Source organism: Ursus arctos, unplaced genomic scaffold (assembly GCF_023065955.2).
Source record: "Ursus arctos isolate Adak ecotype North America unplaced genomic scaffold, UrsArc2.0 scaffold_19, whole genome shotgun sequence".
NCBI classification, from domain to species: Eukaryota; Metazoa; Chordata; class Mammalia; order Carnivora; family Ursidae; genus Ursus; species Ursus arctos.
In genome coordinates this window covers 42,348,963-42,372,069 of record NW_026622863.1, presented here as the reverse complement: position 1 = coordinate 42,372,069, position 23,107 = coordinate 42,348,963, and the positions used below count along the sequence as shown (strand labels likewise).

The 23,107-nt window shown below is 38.2% G+C and overlaps 2 protein-coding genes across 3 annotated transcripts in view; one reads left to right on the top strand and one right to left on the bottom strand.

The window, feature by feature from the left end:
- The window catches only part of ZNF790 (zinc finger protein 790), a 28,383-nt gene extending 20,774 nt beyond the window's left edge, over positions 1-7,609 (top strand). For both annotated transcript variants that reach the window (XM_026484373.4, XM_026484372.4), the window contains exon 5: positions 3,836-7,609. In XM_026484373.4, coding sequence (XP_026340158.2) covers positions 3,836-5,508 — 1,673 coding nt within the window. In that variant the 3' untranslated portion in view covers positions 5,509-7,609. The remainder of the gene's footprint in view (positions 1-3,835) is intronic.
- The window catches only part of LOC113244844 (zinc finger protein 571-like), a 65,288-nt gene that overhangs the window by 27,361 nt on the left and 14,820 nt on the right, over positions 1-23,107 (bottom strand). The window contains exons 2-4 of the mRNA XM_057314740.1: positions 16,165-16,250; positions 13,879-14,005; positions 9,673-9,761 (exon numbers count right to left, since the gene is read on the bottom strand). Coding sequence (XP_057170723.1) covers positions 9,748-9,761; positions 13,879-14,005; positions 16,165-16,250 — 227 coding nt within the window. The 3' untranslated portion in view covers positions 9,673-9,747. The remainder of the gene's footprint in view (positions 1-9,672; positions 9,762-13,878; positions 14,006-16,164; positions 16,251-23,107) is intronic.

The window sequence follows — 23,107 nt, the reverse complement described above, 5'->3', positions numbered from 1 at the left end:
TTTTTTTACCTGTATTGGTTCCTTTTTTTTTTTTTTTTTAAGATTTTATTTATGTGACAGAGAGAGAGAGACATCCAGCGAGAGAGGAAACACAAGCAAGGGGAGTGGGAGAGGAAGAAGCAGGCTCCCAGTGGAGCAGGGAGCCCGATACGGGGCTCGATCCCAGGACTCTGGGATCATGCCCTGAGCTGAAGGCAAATGCTTAATGACTGAGCCACCCAGGCGCCTCCCTGTATTGGTTTCTTATTCTTTACTAAAATGATGAATTTTATGTTTAACTTCTTAAGCATAATTTTTTTAAAAAAGATTTTATTTATTTGACAGAGAGAGAGAGACAGCTGGCAAGAGAGGGAACACAAGCAGGGGGAGTGGGAGAGGAAGAAGCAGGCTCCCAGCGGAGCAGGGAGCTCAATGCGGGGCTCGATCCCAGGACTCTGGGATCACGCCCTGAGCCAAAGCCAGAAGCTTAACAACTGAACTACCCAGGCACTCCAGCATAATTATTTTTAAACCCTGTCTCGTAACTCCAATATCTAGAGTACTTTTAGATGTATTTCTACTATTATTTCTGTAGTCTGTTTGCATTCATATTGTCTGGTTATTTATTTAATTTTGTGTCAGATAGTGTTTGCAAAATGGTAAAACTATTGCCTAGGATACCTTCCTTCATAGAGGATCTGTTTGCTTCTATCAGGTACCTGAAGGCATTAACATTTTGGTAGTTTTCTCAATCCATCACCCTCCCTGAGTCACTGAGATGGTTTGAAACTGAGCTGTAGTTCCTGTACAGGTCTACCTCTCTTTTACCCATATTCCTTGATTATAGCCCTTCCATTGTATCTCAACATGATGAATGTTTAGGACTCCCCGGTAGACAGACCCTGGATACTAATCTCTATCACCTCAGCCCTGAGATGTAATAAGTTCTGTCAGTCTCTAAGCCAAATGCTATTACTGATACAATCTGAATAGTAAAAATTGGCTGAGCCTTTCAGTATATTCAAATAATAGTAGTTGTAGTATTTTCTGGTTTTGTTCCTCTAAAATATTTTACCAGTAAGTTTGATAGCCCATAGAGATTTGGTAGAGATGTTTGTTTTCTTTTATAAGTTTTAAAGATTTTTTTGCCATTTATGTCTTTAATTTACTTGTAGTTTCTGTTTGTATATGGTATAAAGAAGAGTTATAGTTTCTTCTCTACATAGTTATAGTGAAACAACACCTGTGGAATAATATGTCTTGTTCCTTCTGTCACAATCTGAGTTTCTGCTCTGTTTCTGGGTCCTTGATTGCCTTCCACTTGATTATTTTTGACCAGAAATATGTAAACATTCTAGACAAAGCTGAGAACCCAGTTGTGGGATTTACATATACATATATAAATTAGAAATGATTCTAGTCAACAGTATTTTATTTTTTCCAGCTATGTTCACTTGTTTAGTTCAAGCTCAGGATAAGCAGCAAGTTAGGTTTCACCAAGAAGAGATGTATACAAGAGACATAGTTAAGGACCTGGAATCTAAATGGAAGTGAGAAAAATAGGAGGGTGATAGAGAGTAAAAATATAGTAGGGTCATTATTTCTAACTTTCATATTTATGCTGTGTTTTGGGGGGCCCATAGCTGGTGTATTAAATTAAGAATATGCAAATTATAACCTGCTGAATGAGGAGGCACAAGCCACCCACATATGGTCAGCAGGTAGCTCCCTCAGCATCCAAGCTTCCACTTTGGGGAAGTGAATATGCTGGAGTCATTTTGGCTGAACGCACAGTGTTAATACAATTACACAAAGGAAGTCAAGTCACAATATTTATCATTTATGAATTGTAGAAATGGGAGCAGGGGCACACAAGGGCAGTCCTACATCACAGGTCACGAACAAGTGGGAGATGAGAGAGCAGAGGAGCAAACACCATACTTACAAGGTGGTTGGGGTGGAGGTCACTTTTTGTGGGCTCAACTCAGTGGTTAATTTTAAAGGTGCCTGGGAAAAGCCAAGCAGAAGCTTACGGTGGGAATTCTAAGCTCAGATTCTTATCTAAATGTTGAGACTCTGGATGTGAGCAGGGTTGTCATACTGTAAGGTCTAGGCAGCATCTCAAAATAGCTGCTTTCTCATCACATTCTATTATCTGGGGAATTTATGTTAATGTCTTTCATTTACATTCCTTCAATATTTTTTTCATTTACCCTAAACTCCTTGCCTGCAATAATTAGCACAATAATAATTACTTCTTTCTAGCAGTAGTTTATGTGTGAAATACTGTTAAACCATTTTCAATCCCCCACATTCCCACATTTTTCTTCTCTAATTATTATCATCATCATCATCTACTAATTGTTCAGTGCTTTTTCTGTGTCAGACACTTTATAAAAATAGTATGTTTTCCCAATCCTCTCAATAAATCTCTTTAAAAAAACATTAATATCCCTAATATCATACAGAAAAATAAGAGCTCAGTCAAGCTCAGTAATTTTCTCATAACCTAAAGATGGTGTTAGTAAACAGAACGGAGCCTGAAACTGTGGTCTGTCCTTTTTCCACTACAATACACTACTACTTACATATGTAACTGAACTGCCTTTCAACTTATTCCATCACCGCTAGAGTACTTCTCCATTCCCAGCTCTACTCCCAAGAAAAATGTATAACATAACCTCATGACAATTTCATCAAATCTGGCACATATCAAAAATGAGTCACAGAGTGGTCCTACTTATTCCTAGCTCATGCCAGACTCTTTGCCCTTGGCAACTTCTCAAACTTTTCCTTTTCGAACTATCACCCATAATTATGTCCTTTAACCTAAGTGCAACATACCTGTGTTACTGAATTCCTACTGTCTGTTAACTCTAGACTAGATTACTTCCCATATATTAGACTGATATTTCCCAACATTACTGTTTTTAAGCTCAAAATTATATAAGACATTCATCATAGTATCTTCCATAGTACTTGAAAATTTGTAGATACTTTCTGTAATATTTTCAGAGGCCTTGCATAGAAGGGAAAGGAAGAGAAGACCTAGGGAAGGGCTTGAAAGCGTAAAGCAGAATGGATGAGCAATACTATAAACTCTAGAATAAAGAAAACAAAAGCACCTTGGTTGGAGTCATGTGACAAAAAGATGACTTGGCTATGCACCGTGGAGGAAATGAGCGGGGTGAAGTCTGCTTGTACAAAGGCAAATTGAAAAATGATTAAGTAGACATCATTACATTTCTGCATATTTGTCTTTGAGTTAATTTAGATATGCTTTTGTTTCCTCCTATCTGTACAGAAAGTAATATGGAAGCCGTATCTGTACTCATTTCAGTAAAGATGGAAGTGACTAGATAGTGAGATGTATTACATTATTATCATATGATTAAATGATCCCAGTTGTGCTTCCCAGTACTTGGTTTTTGTAAGATCCTTTACTCCATCCTAAATTCCTCCCATTCTTTTTTTTTTTTTTTTGTCTTGTATTTTTTTTAATGCCTAACATATGCTAAGGGTTGATTTACCATACTTAGTGAAACAGTCTTATCTTCACATTGGCATTCCATGACTGGGTGGTACCTGAATAATTATTTTTTTTTAATTGAATTGCTCAGATGAATTTGACTAAAACAAAGCTTTTATATATCTAATCACCCACCTCAATTTTTATTAGTTCTCTTAAATTTCTATTTATTTTTTGCCCCTTTTTCATATTGCCCAAAATTTGAGAATTTAAGTCATTCACTTCTTGTGTGCCTTACGTATTTTAGGATTTGTTTTTATATCTACACTGAACATTTATTTCTTTTTGAACAGTAAAACAGTATGAATTTATCTTCTTATCTTGCAGATGTGCAGTCCAGATATCAGAGCAAGAAGTTATCACAAAAAAATGTCACTTTTGAGAAAGAATTGACTCAATTGGAAATTTGTAAAAATAACAGCGTGGAATATTTATGTTTCAGGGGTGATTGGGAAATCAAAGATCAGTTTGAAACACAACAGGAAAATCAGGAAGAATGTTTTAAGCAGGTTATACTCACCAATGAAAAAATGTCCACTTTTAACCATCACACAGCTTTTAATGTACACCACAAACAGAAAATAGGAAAGAATCTGAATGAATTTAAAGAATCTGGGAAAGCCTTTCCTCCTGGCTCAGACTGTACTCAACATCAAGTAATTCACATTAGGGAGAAATTTTGTGAAGATAACGAATATGAGAAGACCTTTCTTTCTGATTCAGAACTTACTCACTATCAGACAGTTCACACTGCTAAGAAAACATATGAATGTAAAGAATGTGGGAAGGCATTTAGTTTGCGTTCAAGTCTTACTGGTCATAGGAGGATTCATACTGGTGAAAAACCTTTTAAATGTAAGGAATGTGGGAAGGTCTTTAGATTTCATTCACAACTTAGTGTCCATAAGCGTATTCATACTGGTGAGAAGTCTTATGAATGTAAGGAATGTGGGAAGGCCTTTAGTTGTGGCTCAGATCTTACACGACATCAGAGAATTCATACTGGGGAAAAACCCTATGAATGTAATGAATGTAGGAAGGCCTTTAGTCAGCGATCACATCTTACTAAACATCGGAGAATTCACACTGGTGAAAAACCTTATGAATGTAAAGAGTGTGGAAAAGCTTTTACTCGTGGCTCACACCTAACTCAACATCAGAGAACTCATACTAGTGAGAAATCTTATGAATGTAAGGAATGTGGAAAAGCCTTTATTCGTGGTTCAAATCTTGCTCAACATCAGAATGTTCATGTTGGTAGGAAACCCTATGAATGTGAGAAATGTGGAAAAGCCTATATTTGGAGTTCACACCTTGCTCGACATCAACGAATTCATACTGGTAGGAAACCTTATGAATGTAAGCAATGTGGGAAGACATTTATTTGGGCTTCATATCTTGCTCAACATGAGAAAATTCATAATGAGAGGAAACTCTATGAATGTAAGGAATGTAGAAAGACCTTTCTTCATGGCTCAGAGTTTAATCGACATCAAAAAATTCATACTGGTGAGAGAAACTATGAATGTAAGGAATGTGGAAAGACCTTTTTTCGTGGTTCAGAACTTAATCGACATCAGAAAATCCATACTGGAAAGAGACCATATGAATGTGAAGAATGTGGAAAAGCCTTTCTCTGGGGTTCACAACTTACTCGACATCAGAGAGTACATACTGGTGAGGAACCTTATGTGTGTAAAGAATGTGGGAAATCTTTTATCTGGGGTTCACAACTTACACGACATAAGAAAATTCATACTGATATAGAATCCTATGAACATAAGGAAAGTAGCCAGATCTTTGGTCACCATCCATATTTTCCTGAACAGAAAATTCACAATGGTGAGAATCTTCATCAATGGAAAGACTATGGGAACACCTTTAGTCAGGACTCAGACTTTGCTCAACACCAGGATATTTACACTTTTGAGAAATCCTATGAATATAAAAATTTTGAGACATCATTTTCTCCAGGCTCTCACTTTATTTCACTCTTATAAAATCTTATGGTATAAAAATATAGGAAAGTCTTTATTCATGACTCACTAATTGATATCCATTAATTCCTTCTTTTGAGAAACCCCACAAGTGTAAGTAATATTGGAAAACTCTTTGTCAGAGCACACAACACATTCAACAGCAGAGAATTCATAATGCAATCTGTATTAATACATGAAAGCATTTACAGAATGGTTTTCCATTTGGACTATCATAGTAAAACCCTATGAATAAGATGACACTGTGAATCTCTTTTGAATCATTCTTAAAGCATTCTCCACATCATTGATATTATTCTGCATAGAATTTAAATCTAACTCGTGTAGGTCAACCTTCCATCACTATTTGAATCTTGTTACACTTCCGCAAAATTATACCAAAGGTGAATTTCTGTTATGTAATTAATCTTGGAAAGCCTTGAGCTACGCCATACAACTTATTTGGTATGCCTTAGTTCCAACACCTCTTATCTGTGTTTTTTGGAAAGTAACTCAAATCTGTGTCTGTTTGCTTACTTATTTGATTATAAAGGGTTAAATGAGCTTGACGACTTAAATGACATCAGGACCACATTAATATTAGTATTAGACCATTTCTATGAGAAAGACTTTGACAATATAATGAATATAGACAAATATGCCATCTGTATATGTGTCTTATTGAACAGTAGGATAATTCTGAAGAAAAACCCATAAAACAGAATGAAAGGAAGAAAGTTTTGAATCAGTATTCATTTGCTGCACAAAAAAATCCATACGATAAAGAAAGCCTTATGGTTTTAATGAAAGTGGGGTTGTTGAGTGCTCAAAAGTGTTTTTTGTTCTGTTTTTAAAGGCATTTGAAGGTGATTTGTCTCTGACAAATTTCTAAAGTCAAATGTCCTATCCATTTTATCACCACAATTAAAATTAAAAATTAGAAAATGGCCAAATGAATTCTGACCTCTTGGAAATTTATTACTTACATATATAAATAATTTTCAAAGTAATAAGCAAATCGAAAGTGAAACTACAGGCTATTTAGTTGTAAATGATAATGAAACTCCTATATAACAAATCTTATGGATATGACCATGGCAGTTCTCAATGGAAATTATTCTACATATATAACTAAACCAATTGACAGCAGTTTACTTCTTGTCACCACTGTGTCTCCAGCACTTATGACAGTGCCTGTCATATTGTGGAGTCCAGATATTTGTCAAATTAAATAATGATTACTGAACTAAACAAGCTAATGTCCCAATGGGCATTTGAATTAATCGAAAGTTGTAATGAAAATAAAGCAAAAATCATGGAATAAAGAACAATACAAAGTAGGTTTTTTAAATTTTAAGTCAGAATGTTTCTTTGAAGAAAGTTATTATAACTAGACTTAGGCAATGCCTGCACATTTAGAGGATATTTTTAATGGTAATATAAATAGATATAAACCATATTAGACCCAACTTTTAAATAGAGTATGGTTTGTCTTCTAGGAAAACATTTTAAATGATTAAATTTCAAGAGTAACTGAAAGGGGCCAAAAAAATTTAACAATTGGAAAAAATAATCTTTAAAAATTATGTAGGAGCAGATAATTGTCCAGGCTACCCCCTGAAGGAACAGAAAATCCTATGGAAAAATTGTGAGCAGTTGCTAAGAGACTAACATAATTCTGATAATAAAAGTAGATGTGGAGTAGCCCTTGAACAACACATTCCAGAATAATTCCACTCATGAACATACAAAGAAAAAAACTAACACAGTAGTCAAATGATTTTGAAAATTGTTTAAACTCTGACCTGGATGGGTGATAATTCTGTAGTTTACACATAACTGCAAGATATCAATGATGAAGATGTACCTTATCAGTTCAGTACTTAATTTATTCTAAGAGTATTTTCTTGGTACCTTTTAGTATTAATAAGTTAAAGAATGTTGAGCTTATATACATGGATTTAGCGCATTTATAATTAGGTTCTTTAGTGGTAGCTAAACAGTATTAGGGAAGAGTAGTTCCCTCCCAAATTATTGTCTTCTGTGGAATTTCTCAACTCACACGGGAAAAATGAAATTTTTTTGTTATATTACTTTGTTGTAATAAACCAGCCATTTTCATTCATGCTGACTATTTTTTAAGGGGATGAATACACAGAAAAATAACTTTCTGGACATCCATATACAGATAAATATGGGGCATTACTTTTTCCTTTTGCCTTGATTTCTGTGTTGAGTTTAGTATCAGTGTGCGTATCTGGTGCTCCTATCTCCTTCACTGTGAATTCCTGAATCTCCTTCAATCTCCTGAATCTCCTTCCTGAAACTCCTTCCTGAATCTCCTGAAGTACATTTCCTGAACCCCTTTCCATTGGTATGTTTGTGAATTTTGATAATGTCTTCTCTAGTCTACCTTAGAGATGACAGAACATTCCTTAGTTTTTCCCTGACCACCTTTCTTTGCAGGAACCATTCTGCTAGAATCATTTTGGGAAAGAGTTTTTAATAATTACTGTTAGCACAGTTGGATAAAATTTATGGGAAAGAAAATTAGATTCATCCCTGGCAGTGTAACATAAGAAGAACTCCCAACAAATCAAGATATCTAAATGTAAAAAATAAAAAGAAACTTTACAAGTACTACATGGGTAAATTCCTTTATAGCCCCAGAATGGAGATATCAATAAGTATGACTCAAAAATCCTGGAGAAATAAAGAAGAAAATATAAATAAATTTATAGGACTAAATGTTAAAGATAATGGAGAATGACAGAATGGAGATATTTGCAACTATATCACAGACTAATATCCTTAAAGAGTCTAAAAATTGATATGAGAATGCAAGTTACACACACTGAGATACCACTTCATCCCAAAAAGATGGGCAAAAATTAAAAACTGTATTTATATACTCCATTGGCAAGACTAGAAAAACAAGAATTCTCAAACTGCTGATGAAAATGCAAAATAGTACAATTCATATAGGAGGAAATCAAGTAACGTTCATGTGCAGTCTCATGCATTTACTGTAAGATCAGCACCCTTGCTTCTATCCCAAAGATACACTGGTAAAATTACAAAATGTATGCACAAAGGAATTTTTAAAAAACACTATTTGTAAATGCAGCAAACTGGAAACAACCCAGGTGTCCAGCAACAGACTGGCTAAATTAATTATATGAATGTGCAGTGGAATATTGCTTACCTGTATACTCCTAGGGAGTGATCTTCAGGATATGTTAAATGAAAAATAGGTGAGTTCAAAATGATATGTATATTATGCTAATATTTGTGGAAGAAGAGAGGAATACTATATATGCCTGTACTTTCAACAAGAAATCTCAACACAAAACAAGAGTTAGGAGAGAGCAAGGATCAAATAACCTTTGGTTATACCTTGATTTCTATTTTGACTTTGGACCCATGTAGATATTTTACATATCATCTTTTATTTTAAAAATTAAATCAGGGGCAGTTGGCTCAGTTGGGTTAAGCGTCCAACTCTTGATTTCAGCTCAGGTCATGATCTCAGGGTTGTGAAATCAAGCCCCGTGTCAGGCTCCACACTCAGTGGGGAGTCTGTTTGAAATTCTCTCTCTGCTCCTCCCCTGCCCTGGCTCATGCACTCTCTCTCTAAAATAAATTTTTAAAAAATGAAGTCAAAGGAAAATAGCAAACCTATATATCAAAGCCAATGAATTTGATTCTACATCATATTATAGCATGATAACATAAAGAACAATAATTTCAAGTGATGTTAAAATATTTTTACTTACTGGGGCACCTGGGTGGCTCAGTTGGTTAGGTGTCCAACTCTTGATTTCAGCTCAGATTATGATCTCAGGGTTGTGTGACCAAGCTCCATGTTGGGCTCTGTGCTCAGCACAGAGTCTGCTTGTCCCTCTCCCTCTGCTCCTCCCCCACTCATGCTCATGCTCTCCCTCTCAAATAAATAAAAATCTTTTGAAAAAATATTTTGACTTACTATTAGAATATCTCAAAGTCAAAGAAAAATATAAAGAAATCTAAACTGCCTTTACTAGTCTTGTTAATGGTGATATTGGTATTTTAGGTGAGTTCAAAATTAATTACATAATTTCATGAGGAGTTATTTTTTTCAAAAGAAAAACATAAAGAAGTAAAATACCTCATAGTCTTTCATTTGAATTGAAAGTATGTATTTCCTACCTCTGTCCACCAAAGGATTTGAAAGCATTCATGACATAGAAGCAGTGAGCTCCCCAAGTATCCAAACTGTGGTTTTCAAATTCTGTTTTCTAAAAAAAAAAAAAAAAGAAAGAAAGAAGCAAGGGCTCCTTGAAGAAATAAGACAGGTCAAGGGTAGGAAATGTACATATGATTATCATAAAACATCTTATTGTGCCTAAAAGCAATAAAGCTATCAAAGACCATAGGATCATCAACAAAAAGGAACTGACCAAAAATAGGATAATTTGAGCATCAAAAACTATTGCAGTGGGTTGAAACCATGACTGTAGGTAAAACTTCCTAAATTCAAAATGAAAAAAAAAAAATGAAAGAGCCCTTTATGGAATTCGCCGGAGTACTAGCTCCTTCTGAAATTTCAATAATAAAGGAAAAGAGCCAAGTATTTATCATGATTCTTCTGTACAAGCTGTAATCAAATAGTTGGTGAGAGAAGATTTTATTATAAAAGAATTAGCTCATATTTTCAGAAAGAATGACAGACTTAGAAAGTTTACATTTGGCATCCTTTAATAAAATAATGGATTTAGCAACAATCCATAATAAATGGGTGATTGGGAATTTCAATCAGGTTGATGACACCTGAACTAATTAGCCAATCTTAGCAACATTAAATTGGAACAATATGGTTTTAATATGCCTCCTAATATGATGCCATAGGAAGTAGAAAGTACTACTTAAGATATATTTCCCAACATTGAACCTGATTATTTTAGCCTCTTGATTTAATTACCAGTTGATAGGAAATAAAATGAATTTAAAAACCCTTTAAGTGGTATAGTGAAGATCACAACTAGCCAAATCAGAACATGGAAAATTCTACAGGACAAATAACCAAGTTTCTTCAATAAATGAGTGGCGTGGTAAGGACGGAGGAAAATGGAGAACTGTCATCGTTGAAACATATCAACCAGATTCAAAGTGTGAAACATTCTTGGGTCCAGACTTGAACAGATAACTGAATAGATATTTTAAGGAAGTCATGAAAAATTGAACATGGATTGGGTATTAGATATTAAGTAATTTTGTTAATTTAGTTGGCTGTGGTAAAGAGAGTGCAGTTAATTCAAATGGAAATCTTTATTTGCCAGACATATTAAAGGGTTGGTGAGTGAAATGATATGATTTGCATTTAAATACTGGAGAAAAAATTAGGGGATGTGGTAAAGGTTAAAAAAAAGAAGAAGAGCAAAGTATGAACAGTTATCTATACTCTTCTCTTTTATTTTTTTTATTATGTTATATTAGTCACCATACAGTACATCTCTAGTTTTTGATGTAAAGTTCCATGATTCATTAGTTGCATATAACACCCAGGGCACCATGCAATACGTGCCCTCCTTAATACCCATCACCAGCCTATCCCTATTTACAGGGGATATTCCCCCACCTCCTCCCCTCTGAAGCCCCCAGTTTGTTTCCCAGAGTCCATAGTCTCTCATGGTTCATTCCCCCTTCTGTTTACCCCCCCTTTCTTCTTCCCTTTCTTCTCCTACTGATCTTCCTACTTCTTATGTTCCATAAATGAGTGAAACCATATGATAATTGTCCTTCTCTGCTTGATCACTCTCTCACACCATACACAAAGATAAACTCCAAAAGGATGAAAGACCTCGATGTGAGACAGGAATCCATCAAAATCCTAGAAGAGAACATAGGCAGCAACCTCTACAACATCGGCCAAAGCAAACTTTTTCATGACACATCTCCAAAGCAAGAGAAACAAAAGATAAAATGAACTTGTGGGACTTCATCAAGATAAAAAGCTTCTGCACAGCCAAGGAAACAGTCAATAAAACTAAGAGGCAGCCCACGGAATGGGAGAATATATTTGCAAATGATGCTACAGATAAAAGACTGGTATCCAAGATCTACAAAGAATTTCTCAAACTCAATACGCGAGAAACTAATAAACAAATCATAAAATGGGCAGAAGATATGAATAGACACTTTTCCAATGATGACATACAAATGGCTAACAAACACATGCAAAAATGTTCAAAATCATTAGCCATCAGGGAAATTCAAATCAAAACCACACTAAGATACCACCTTACGCCAGTTAGAATGGCAAAAATTGACAAGGCAAGAAACAACAATTGCTGGAGAGGATGTGGAGAAAGGGGATCCCTCCTACATTGTTGGTGGGAATGCAAGTTGGTACAGCCACTCTGGAAAACAGTGTGGAGGTCTCTTAAAAAGTTAAAAATTGAGCTACCCTATGACCTAGCCATTGCACTACTGGTATTTACCCCAAAGATACAGACGTAGTGAAGAGAAGGACCATATGCACCCCAATGTTCATAGCAGCATTGTCCACAATAGCTAAATCGTGAAAGGAGCCAAGATGCCCTTCAACAGATGACTGGATTAAGAAGTTGTGGTCCATATATACAATGGAATATAACTCAGCTATCAGAAAGAACGATTTCTCAACATTTGCTGCAACATATATGGCACTGGAGGAGATAATGCTAAGTGAAATAAGTCAAGCAGAGAAAGACAATTACCATATGATTTCTCTCATCTATGGAACATAAGAACTAGGAAGATCGGTAGGGGAAGAAAGGGATAAAGAAAGGGGGGTAATCAGAAGGGGGAATGAAGCATGAGAGACTATGGACTATGAGAAACAAACTGAGGGCTTCAGAGGGGAAGAGGGTGGATGAATGGGATAGACTGGTGATGGGTAGTAAGGAGGGTATGTATTGCATGGTGCACTGGGTGTTATACGCAACGAATGAATCATTGAACTTTACATCAGAAACCAGGGATATACGTATGGTGACCAACATAATATAATAAAAAAACATTAAAAAAAAAAGTTAAAAATTGAGCTACCCTATGATCCAGCCATTGCACTACTGGGTATTTACCCCAAAGATACAGACGTAGTGAAGAGAAGGGCCATATGCATTCAATGTTCATAGCAGCTTTGTCCACAATAGGTAAATCGTGGAAGGAGCTGAGATGCCCTTCAACAGATGCCTGCATTAAGAGTTGTGGTCCATATATACAATGGAATATTACTCAGCTATCATAAAGAACGAGTTCTCAACATTTGCTGCAACATATACGGCACTGGAGGAGATAATGCTAAGTGAAATAAGTCAAGCAGAGAAAGACAATTATCATATGGTTTCTCTCATCTATGGATCATAAGAACTAGGAAGATTGGTAGGGGAAGAAAGGGATAAAGAAAGGAGGGGTTAATCAGAAGGGGGAATGAAGCATGAGAGACTATGGACTCTGAGAAACAAACTGAGGACCTCAGAGGGGAGAGGGGTGGGGGAATGGGATAGACTGGTGATGGGTAGTAAGGAGGGCACGTATTGCATGGTGTACTGGGTGTTATACGCAACTAATGAATCATCGAACTTTACATCAAAAACCAGTGATGTACTGTACGGTGACTAACATAATATAATAAAAAATATTATTATAATGTTTTTAAAAAGCTATCAGCAGAAGGGAGGAAGAGAAGGGGAAAAAAGAGGGAAGGAATGTTTCTTGTTTTGCAGAACCAACAATTCCAGCCAAGGAGACACCTGAGCAGGTGTTTTATCTGATTGCCCCTTGCTATGTGTGTTTAGCCCGACAGCCCCTCAACTGAATCAGTTTGAGCCAGAAGGGAGGTGAGGACCTGCACAGAAGCCCCCCTGAGCTGACCTGAAGTTACCCTTAGCTCATTATAATACTAAGATGTACTATATATTGGCTAATTGAATTTAAATTTAAAAAAATACTACTAAGATCTCCTTCTATGAGTAGAGTTTTCCACCATTTTTTGAACATACAATGTCCACACTGGCACGTTGAAATGCTGGACATGTGCAAGTGAACCAGAAGTGCCCATATGACTCCCTGCCCCTGCCCTGCCACACTGCATAATAACTTCCTGTACTAACCACAGAGGGAGACAGTGCTCTCAGAGCGATCTCCCAGTGTCCTTACTTGTAACAAGTAACAAAAAGTTCTTTGTTTTCAACATTTCCTTGGTTTGTGTTCAATTTGGTGCATGCCAAGCAGTGAACTACTTGAGTTCAGTTACACTTCTACCTCCAAAAAACTCAAAGCTTTCCTTAGGGAATAAAAATTAGAAAATCATAATGACGCAGGCAGAAAATATGGGAGATAAGTTCTGAGTATCGTAGAAGATGATCTTACCCAGTGAGATCAGGTTGCTGTAGTTCTCCAACATCACATCCCTGTACAAGTCCCTCTGAGTGGCGTTAAGGCATTCCCACTCCTCCGGAGAGAAGTCGATGGCCACATCCCTGAATGTCACCAACCGCTGAAACAATAAATCCATTTATTATTGGTGAAAATATGACAATGACTTTGAGATAAAGTGAGGAAAGAAAGAGGAGGGCATGAAGGAAGGGGATGACACAGTAAATAGGTAATGGCTGAACACCTTGTAACATTAAAGGAAATTAGGTGCCTGAACTATAGTGTCAATGTGATCCTTGATCACTCCTATTGCTACCGAGGAAGATAAAACTTCCTACGTATAATAGGATAATTCTATTATCCAGAAAAGTCCAGGAATACAAAAGGCCAGATGAATGCAGTTCTCTAATTAAATGAAATCGTATATACAGCCACACAGCATATTAAGCTTTCAAATTCTCAAAAAATAATAAATTCTCAATAAATATGAGTTCTTCTCTTCTCCCCTTAAAGGAAAAGGTAAACAAATTTAATGAAATTTTTCCAAATAATTTTTAACAAATCTCTAGGCTAAAACATAGAATTTAGGGGGATGCCTGGGTGGCTCAGTCAGTTAAGCATCTGACTTCAGCGCAAGTCATGATCCCAGGGTCCTGGGATTGAGCCCTGTATGGGGTGCCCCACTCGGCAGGGAGTCTACTTGGGATTCTCTCTCTCCCTCTCCTTCTGCCTCTCCTCCCACTCACACGTTTTCTCTCTCTAAACAAATAAATAAATAAAATCTTTAAAAAAAGAATTTTTTGAAGATTCAAATTCTTCAAGACACAATATTATATCACTGAATATAATTGATATTTCCATTTTATGGATGAAATGATCTTATTTGGGAGTATTTCAATTAAATTCTCTAATGTCTTTGAGCACTAAGAATCTCCAATTTACAAGAGAGTAGGCATCTGGCAGATTCTATTTCTACTTCCTTGTGTGCAAGCTGATGGATGCTAATCTAGGTGCTACTGGCATCACGGACACATTCTGGCCAACTCCAAGGTAAACCTGACCGCCGATCACCCTCTCATTGGTTCCTGGGCAAGAGGGTTGTGGTACACAGAATAACACCCCCCAAAGATGTCCACATCTGAATCCCTGGAATCTTTGAGTACGTAAACTTACATGACAAATGTAGATGTGATTACGGATCTTTAGATGGGTAAATTACCCTGGATTATCTGGTTGGGCCCAGTGTAATCATAAGGGTATTTTAAGTGATAGAGGCAAGCAGAAGAGTCAGAGAAGGGGATGTGATAATGAAAGCAGAAGTCAGAATGATTGCTGGCTCTGAAAATGGAACAGAGCCATGAGCCAAGGGACGTGGGCAGACTATAGCAGCTGGAAAAATGCAAGGATAGATTCTCCTCTGGAACCTTCAGAAGAACACAGACCTACCAACACCTTGATTTTAGCCTGTAAAACCAATTTCAGACTTTGACCTCCAGAAGTATAGATAATAAACTTGGGTTGTTTTAAGTCACAAACTTTGTAATAATTTGTTACAGCATCAACAGGAAACTATACAAGAGGCAAGATCTCTTCCTTCTCAGACTCAGTTCCCCACCCGATCTTAAAAGCCTCGCAGCAAGTGTCATCACACACTGAGAATTGGAACATCCAGCAGAAATGCTGTCACTTCCAAGTTGGAAACCTAGGTTTGTAGAAATCAGTTTGTTATGGGTGCTGTGTAACTACCTCAAGCAACCATTATACTAATACTGCTCTTAAGGGGAGATATTTCTGCCTCCTTAGGGCTCCTGTAGAAGACTTCGCATGTAAGATATGTAGAATGAGCTGAGAAAGGGGCGCCTGGGTGGCTCAGTCGTTAAGCGTCTGCCTTCGGCCAAAGGCGTGATCCTGGGGTCCTGGGATCGAGCCCCGCATCGGGCTCCCTGCTCTGCTGGGAGGCTGCTTCTTCCTCTCCCACTCCCCCTGCTTGTGTTCCCTGTCTTGCTGGCTGTCTCTCTCTCTCTCAAATAAATAAATAAAATCTTTAAAATAAAAAAAAATGAGCTGAAAAAAAACACCTAAACACTGTCTGGTGAGGGGAAAAGCATTTAGAGAAGAATGGAGCTCTTTGCTTGGATCAGTCACTGGAATGGGAAAAATTTGGGAGTGGTTCCCTTAGGCAACTAAGGCAGCAGAAAATTTTGGGATAAATAAATCTGGTGTTCACATCACACAACAAATGATTGCACTTAAAGGAGGAAAAATGAAATAGCAACTCACATGGGGCATGTTTTTTAGAACTGTCAGGACTGATTGGTTTTCTGGGTTCTTCTCCTGGAGATATGCAGAGTCCAGAGAAGGCAGGGCTGGAGAGTGAAAAAGAAGCCATGAGGTCAGGCTTGCCTCAAAGCCCACAAAATAAGCACCTTGGAACTACCTTTATTTCACTTCTGTGAGGGAATTTGGAAAAATCTTAGCCTTCCTACAAGCCCAATGGAATACAGCCACAGCAGAAGGAATTCAGGCCAGACCTTTCCTTAATCCCCATAATGCTAAATAGGGCCTCAGAAGGTACTAGTTTCCCAGGATATCTCACATCCTTAGTATAGGAACATACCTAGGGAGCCCTGGTGAGCACAGCTTCCCCAGGTATCCCCCCCAGACACATACATACAAGCATGAAGTGAGATGCTTTGCTCCCACAGCTTAAGGGCTCACTCCCACAAGGCTGCTCCTAACTCCTAACTAAAAGAAGCCAAACTGAAATCCCTGGCCACCAGGACTTCTGACCAACCAGCTATAAACTGGGGGTTCCCACGATCTCCCTCTAGGTTTCATACTTTGCTAGGATGACACACATAACTCAGGAAGGTTCTCTACTTACATTTGTGAATTTATTATAAAGGATACAACTCTGAAACAGCCAAATGGAAAAGATGCATAAGAAAAGATATTGGCAGGGGGAATGCTTGGAGCTTTCCATGCGCTCTCTGGGAATGCCACCCTCACAACAGCTGAATGCATTCAACCCAGAAGCTCACTGAATCTCATAGTGCAAGAGAGTTTATGGCCCTTTATCTCCAGTGCCACCCACCCACCTTTCCTGGAGGTCAGTGGATGGGTTGGAAGGTTCCAATCCTCTAATCACTTAGTCTTCCTGGTGACCCCAACCCCATTCTGAGACTGTGTAGGAGTCCACCCCTAGCCACTTCATTAGCATAAATTCAGGGGCTTGTTATGAAAAATAAAAGCACTCCTATCACGCAGAAAATTCCAAGGGTGTTAGGAGCTTTGGATGCCAAGAACTAGGGATAAAAACCAAATACATTATTATATCACAAATACTCTTGCAAAATTTGATATACCAGCAAACAAAAACCCAACATCATGTTTAAAAAACAAACATAATTAAGTGGGACTTTCTCCGTAATAAAAAGATGATTTGATATTAGAATGTCCACTATATAATCCATGATATTAATTGTTCTATGGAAGAAAATCATACTGTTTTCATATATGCCAAAAAAAATTTCACAAAATTCACCACCCATTCCTGATAAGAACACAAGAAGAAATAGGAATTGATGACTATTTTAATGATATTTAACTGAGACGAATGGAGCTGTTTTAAAATGAAGGCAGATGGACCATTTCAGAAACTGCCTTATGCCTCTCTGTTTGAACTGGGCCAAAACCTGCAGACTGGCCAAAACAGCAGCTGTTCCAGGCAACTGCTTGAAATGTCAGCAGGAGAACAGATCCTGATCATAAGACTAATGGTTGTGGACTCTCTGAAGATATAATCAGTAGTCAATCAGTGTATAACCAAGAGGAGTTTAGCCTTTTTTTTTTCTTTCTTAACTCATGTAGAAAAAAAAATCCTTGCTTTCAGTCTACAAGTGGGACATTATTTGGTTTCTACCTGAATCTGTGCTCCCTGAATTGAAATGTTTTTATCCTAATAAATGCTCGTTTGCCTCTCATGGCAGCACTCTATTTCCAGGTTAACAGTAGAAACAAGGGAAGAATACCCACTACTCTCACTGTCATTTATCATTGTATTAGCTATATTAGCCAATATAAAAAGGCAAGAGAAATCAACAAGAGCAACAAGAATGGGAAAAGAATAGGTAAAACTCTGTATGAGATATGACAACATGCTTAATAACCTCAGGAGTTCAATGAAAGAAAAAAAAAGCAAAAACAAATGAAAAGAGAACTTAGTAAATTAGCAGGATATAAAATTAGCATGAAAAGAAATGGCCTTTATATATAAAACAATAATCACAAAGAAAATATAATAAAGAAAAACCACAAAAAGGATGAAATACCTAGGCCCAAGCTTGACGAGAAATGCATAAAACCTGCAAGAAGAAAAACTTGAAATACTCCTGAAAGACATAGAAATAGATTTGAATAAATGGTTAGAACAGCATTTCTCGTAGTTAAGATGGCAGAGGAGTAGGGGACCCCTTTTTCAGCAGGTCCCCTGAGTCGGGCTGGATAGGTACCAGACCATCCTGAACATCCACGGAATCAGCCTGAGATGCAGGAAGATACACCTGGATCTCTACAAATGAACATCTCCAGCGCTGAGTATTGAGGTACGAAGGGGGGAGCCGTGAAACCACGCAGAGATATCAGAAGATAAATGGAAGGGGGAGGGAGACGCCACACTTGGGTGCCAGGAAGCCGTAGCCACCTGCACGGGGGAGCGAGCGGACTCGTGGACCAGCACCCACAAGAGATAGACTGAGACCGTGAGCCGGGGAACGTGCGCCACCAGACTTCTCATGGAGCTCCAGTGTGCTCACTGGATCCAGACTGAGACCGGGAGCTCCAGGCACAGGGAGAGCTGGCAGCTGGCGGTGTTAGAAAGACAAGGACAGAGACGCGCCAGCCCTGGAAGTGAGGGCTGGGACACCGGCTGTGGGGCGCACATCCTGGGACACTGCAGGTTTGACCAGCACCAACAGCAACAGAGTTAAAGTGGCCATAACATCAGTGGAGAACAGTCCGTGATCCCTCTGTTCTGAGACAGAGGCTGAGATTCGGCCACTGCTGTTCTGACTCTCAGAAGAGGCACAGCAAACCACCAAGGAAAGCCGCCAGAGAGCAAAAGCCTGGAAACACCAGCTCACAGGGTGCCCACCCCCATACCACCTCGCAGGGGACACGGAGACTCTACCCAAACAGGGTTGCCTGAGCATCAGCACGGCAGGCCCCTCCCCCAGAAGGCAGGCTGAAAAATCAAGAAGCACACATCCCTAAGATCCCTCTAAAACAAGTGCGCACTGCCTGGGTCCCAGTCAATAATTTGGGCTCTGGACAACCCCACAACCGCTGCTCATCAGAATGACGAGAAGGAGAAATCCCCCCCAGCAAAGAAAAGACAATGAGTCTGTGGCCTCTGCCACAGAACTAATGGATATGGATATAACCAAATTATCAGAAATGGAATTCAGAGTAACAATGGTAAAGATGATGTGTAGACTTGAAAAAAGTATTAACGAAAATGTTAATGAGAATATAGAATCTCTAAGGGCAGAAATGAGAGCGAATCTGGCAGAAATTAAAATTTTATGAGCCAAATGCAGTCAAAACTAGAGGCTCTGACGGCCAGGGTGAATGAGGCAGAAGAACGTATCAGCGAATTGGAGCATGGGTTAGAAAAAGAAAAAGCTAAAATAGAATTTGGACTCAAAAAAATCCATGCTCAGGAATGTAGGTTACAGGAGATTACTCACTCAATGAAACGTACCAATGTCAGAATCATTGGCATCCCCGAGGGGGTGGAGAAAAACAGAGGGCTAGAAGAGATATTTGAACAAACCGTAGCTGAAAACTTCCCTAATCTAGCAAGGGAAACAAATATTCGTGTCCAAGAGGCAGAAAGGACCCCTCCCAAGCTCAACCACGACAAACCTACACCACGTCACGTCATAGTGCATGTCGCAAATATTAGATCCAAGGATACAGTATTGAAAGCAGCCACGGCAAAGAAATTTCTCACGTACCAAGGCAAAGATATCAGAATTACGACAGACCTGTCAACACAGAACTGGAATGAGAGAAAGGGTTGGGGAGGGGGGCATTTTTAAAGCTCTTTCAGAGAAAAACATGCAGCCAAGGATCCTTTATCCAGCAAGGCTGTCATTCAGAATTGATGGAGAAATAAAGACCTTCCAGAATCGCCAGTCATTGAAAAATTTCGTAACCATGAAACCAGCACTACAGGAGATATTAAGGGGGTTCTATAAAAGTAAAAAGGCCTCAAGAGTGATACAGAACAGAAAGTCACAATCTATAGAAAAGAGAGTTTACTGGCAACATGGCATCATTAAAATCATATCTCTCAATAATCAGTCTCAATGTAAATGGCCTAAATGTTCCCATAAGATGACACAGGCTTGCAGATTGGATAAAAAGACATGACCCATCCATTTGCTATCTACAAGAGACGCATTTTGAACCCAAAGATACCTTCAGACTGAAAGTAAGGGATGGAACACCATCTTTGATGCCAATGGACCTCAAAAGAAAGTTGGGGTAGCAATTCTCATATCAGACAGATTGGATTTTAAACTAAAGACTATAGTTAGAGAACAGAAGGGCACTATATTATTCTTAAAGGATGTATCCAACAAGTGGATATGACAATTATAAATATATATGCCCCCAACAGGGGAGCAGCAAGATACACAAGCCAACGCTTAAGCACAATAAAGAGATGTATAGATAAAAATACGCTAATAGTAGGAGACCTCAACACTCCACTATCAGCAATAGACAGATCACCTAAGCAAGAAATCAACAAAGAAACAAGAGCTTTGAATGCCATACTCGACAAGTTGGACCTCATAGATATATATAGACCACTACACCCCAGACCAAAGAATACTCATTCTATTTTAGCCCATGGAACATTCTCAAGAATAGACCATGTTCTGGGACACAAAACAGGTCTCAACCGATACCAAAAGATTGAAATTATTCCATGCATATTCTTAGGCCACAACACTCTGAAATTGGAACTCACCACAAGGAAAAATTTGGAAGAAACTCAAACACTAGGAGACTAAGAACCATCCTGCTCAGGAATGACTCGATAAACCAGAAAGTCAAAAATCAATTTAAACAATTTATGGAGACCAACGAGAATGAAAACAAAACGGTCCAAAACATATGGGATACTGCAAAGGCAGTCCTAAGGGGAAATACATAGCCATCCAAGCCTCACTCAAAAGAATAGAAAAATCTAAAATGTAGTTTTTATATTCTCACCTCAAGAAGCTGGAACAGTAACAGAGGGACAGGCCTAATCCACGTACGAGGAAGCAGTTGACCAAGATTAGAGCAGACATCAATGAATTAGAAACCAGGAGTACGGTAGAGCAGATCAATAGAACTAGAAGCTGGTTCTTTGAGAGAATCCATAAAATCGGCAGACCACTGGCAAGACTTATCCAAAAGAATAGAGAAAGGACCCAAATTAATAAAATTATGAATGAAAAAGGAGAGGTCACAACCAACACTAATGAAATTGGAAGGATTATTAGAAACGTTCATCAACAGCTATATGCCCATACATTAAGCAATCTGGAAGAGATGGAGGCCTTCCTGGAAACCTAAAAGCTACCAAGACTGAAACAGGAAGAAATTGATTTTTTAAACAGGCCAATTAATTATGAAGAGTTTGAGTCAGTGATAAACAACCTTCCAAATAACAAAACTCCAGGCCTGGACGGTTTTCCTGGGGATTTCTACCAAACATTCAAAGAAGAAACAGTACTATTCTAAAGCTATTTCAAAAAATAGAAACAGAAGAAAAGCTACCAAACTCATTCTATGAGGCCAATATTACCTTGATCCCCAAACCAGGGAAAGACTCCATCAAAAAGGAGAATTACAGACCGATTTCCCTAATGAATATGGACGCCAAAATCCTCAACAAGATCCTGCCTAATAGAATCCAACAGTACATTAAACGGATTATCCATCATGACCAAGTGGGATTCATCCCTGGGATGCAAGCGTGGTTCAACATTCGCAAATCGATCAGCGTGATACATCATATTAACAAGAAAAGACTCAGGAACCATATGATCCTCTCAATTGATGCAGAAAAAGCATTTGACAAAATACAGCATCCTTTCCTGATTAAAACCCTGCAGAGTGTTGGGATAGAGGGTACATTCCTCAATCTCATAAAAACCATCTATGAAAAGCCTACAGCAAATATCATTCTCAATGGGGAAAAGCTGGAAGCCTTTCCCTTAAGATCAGGAACACGACAAGGATGTCCACTCTCACCACTACTATTGAACATAGTACTAGAAGTCCTTGCAACAGCAATCAGACAACAAAAAGGGATAAAAGGTATCCAAATTGGCAAAGAAGAAGTCAAAATGTCTCTCTTCACAGATGACATGATACTCTATATGGAAATCCCAAAAGAATCCACGGCTAAACTATTAGAAGTTATAGAGCAATTCAGTAATGGGGCGGGATACAAAATCAATGCTCAGAAATCAGTTGCATTTCTATACACGAATAATGACACTGAAGAAAGAGAAATTAGGGACTCCATCCCATTTACAATAGCACCAAAAACCATACGTTACCTTGGAATTAACTTAACTAGAGACGTAAAGGATCTATATTCTAGAAACTACAAATCACTCTTGAAAGACATTGAGGAAGACACAAAAAGATGGAAAAATATTCCATGCTCATGGATCGGAAGAATTCACATAGTTAACATATCCATGCTACCCAGAGCAATCTACACTTTCAATGCTATCCCGATCAAACTAATGAGGACATTTTTCAAAGAACTGGAACAAACAGTCCTTAAATTGGTATGGAACCAGAAAAGGCCCCAAATCGCCAAGGAACTGTTGAAAAGGAAAAACAAAGCTGGGGGCATCACAATGCCAGATTTCGAGCTGTACGACAAAGCTGTGATCACAAAGACAGCATGGTACTGGCACAAAAACAGACACATAGACCAATGGAACAGAATGGAGAACCCAGAAATGGACCCTCGGCTCTTTGGGCAACTAATCTTTGATAAAGCAGGAAAAAACATCTGGTGGAAAAAAGACAGTCTCTTCAAGAAATGGTGCTGGGAAAATTGGACAGCTACATGCAAAAGAATGAAACTTGACCGACCACTCTCTCACACCATACACAAAGATAAACTCCAAATGGATGAAAGACC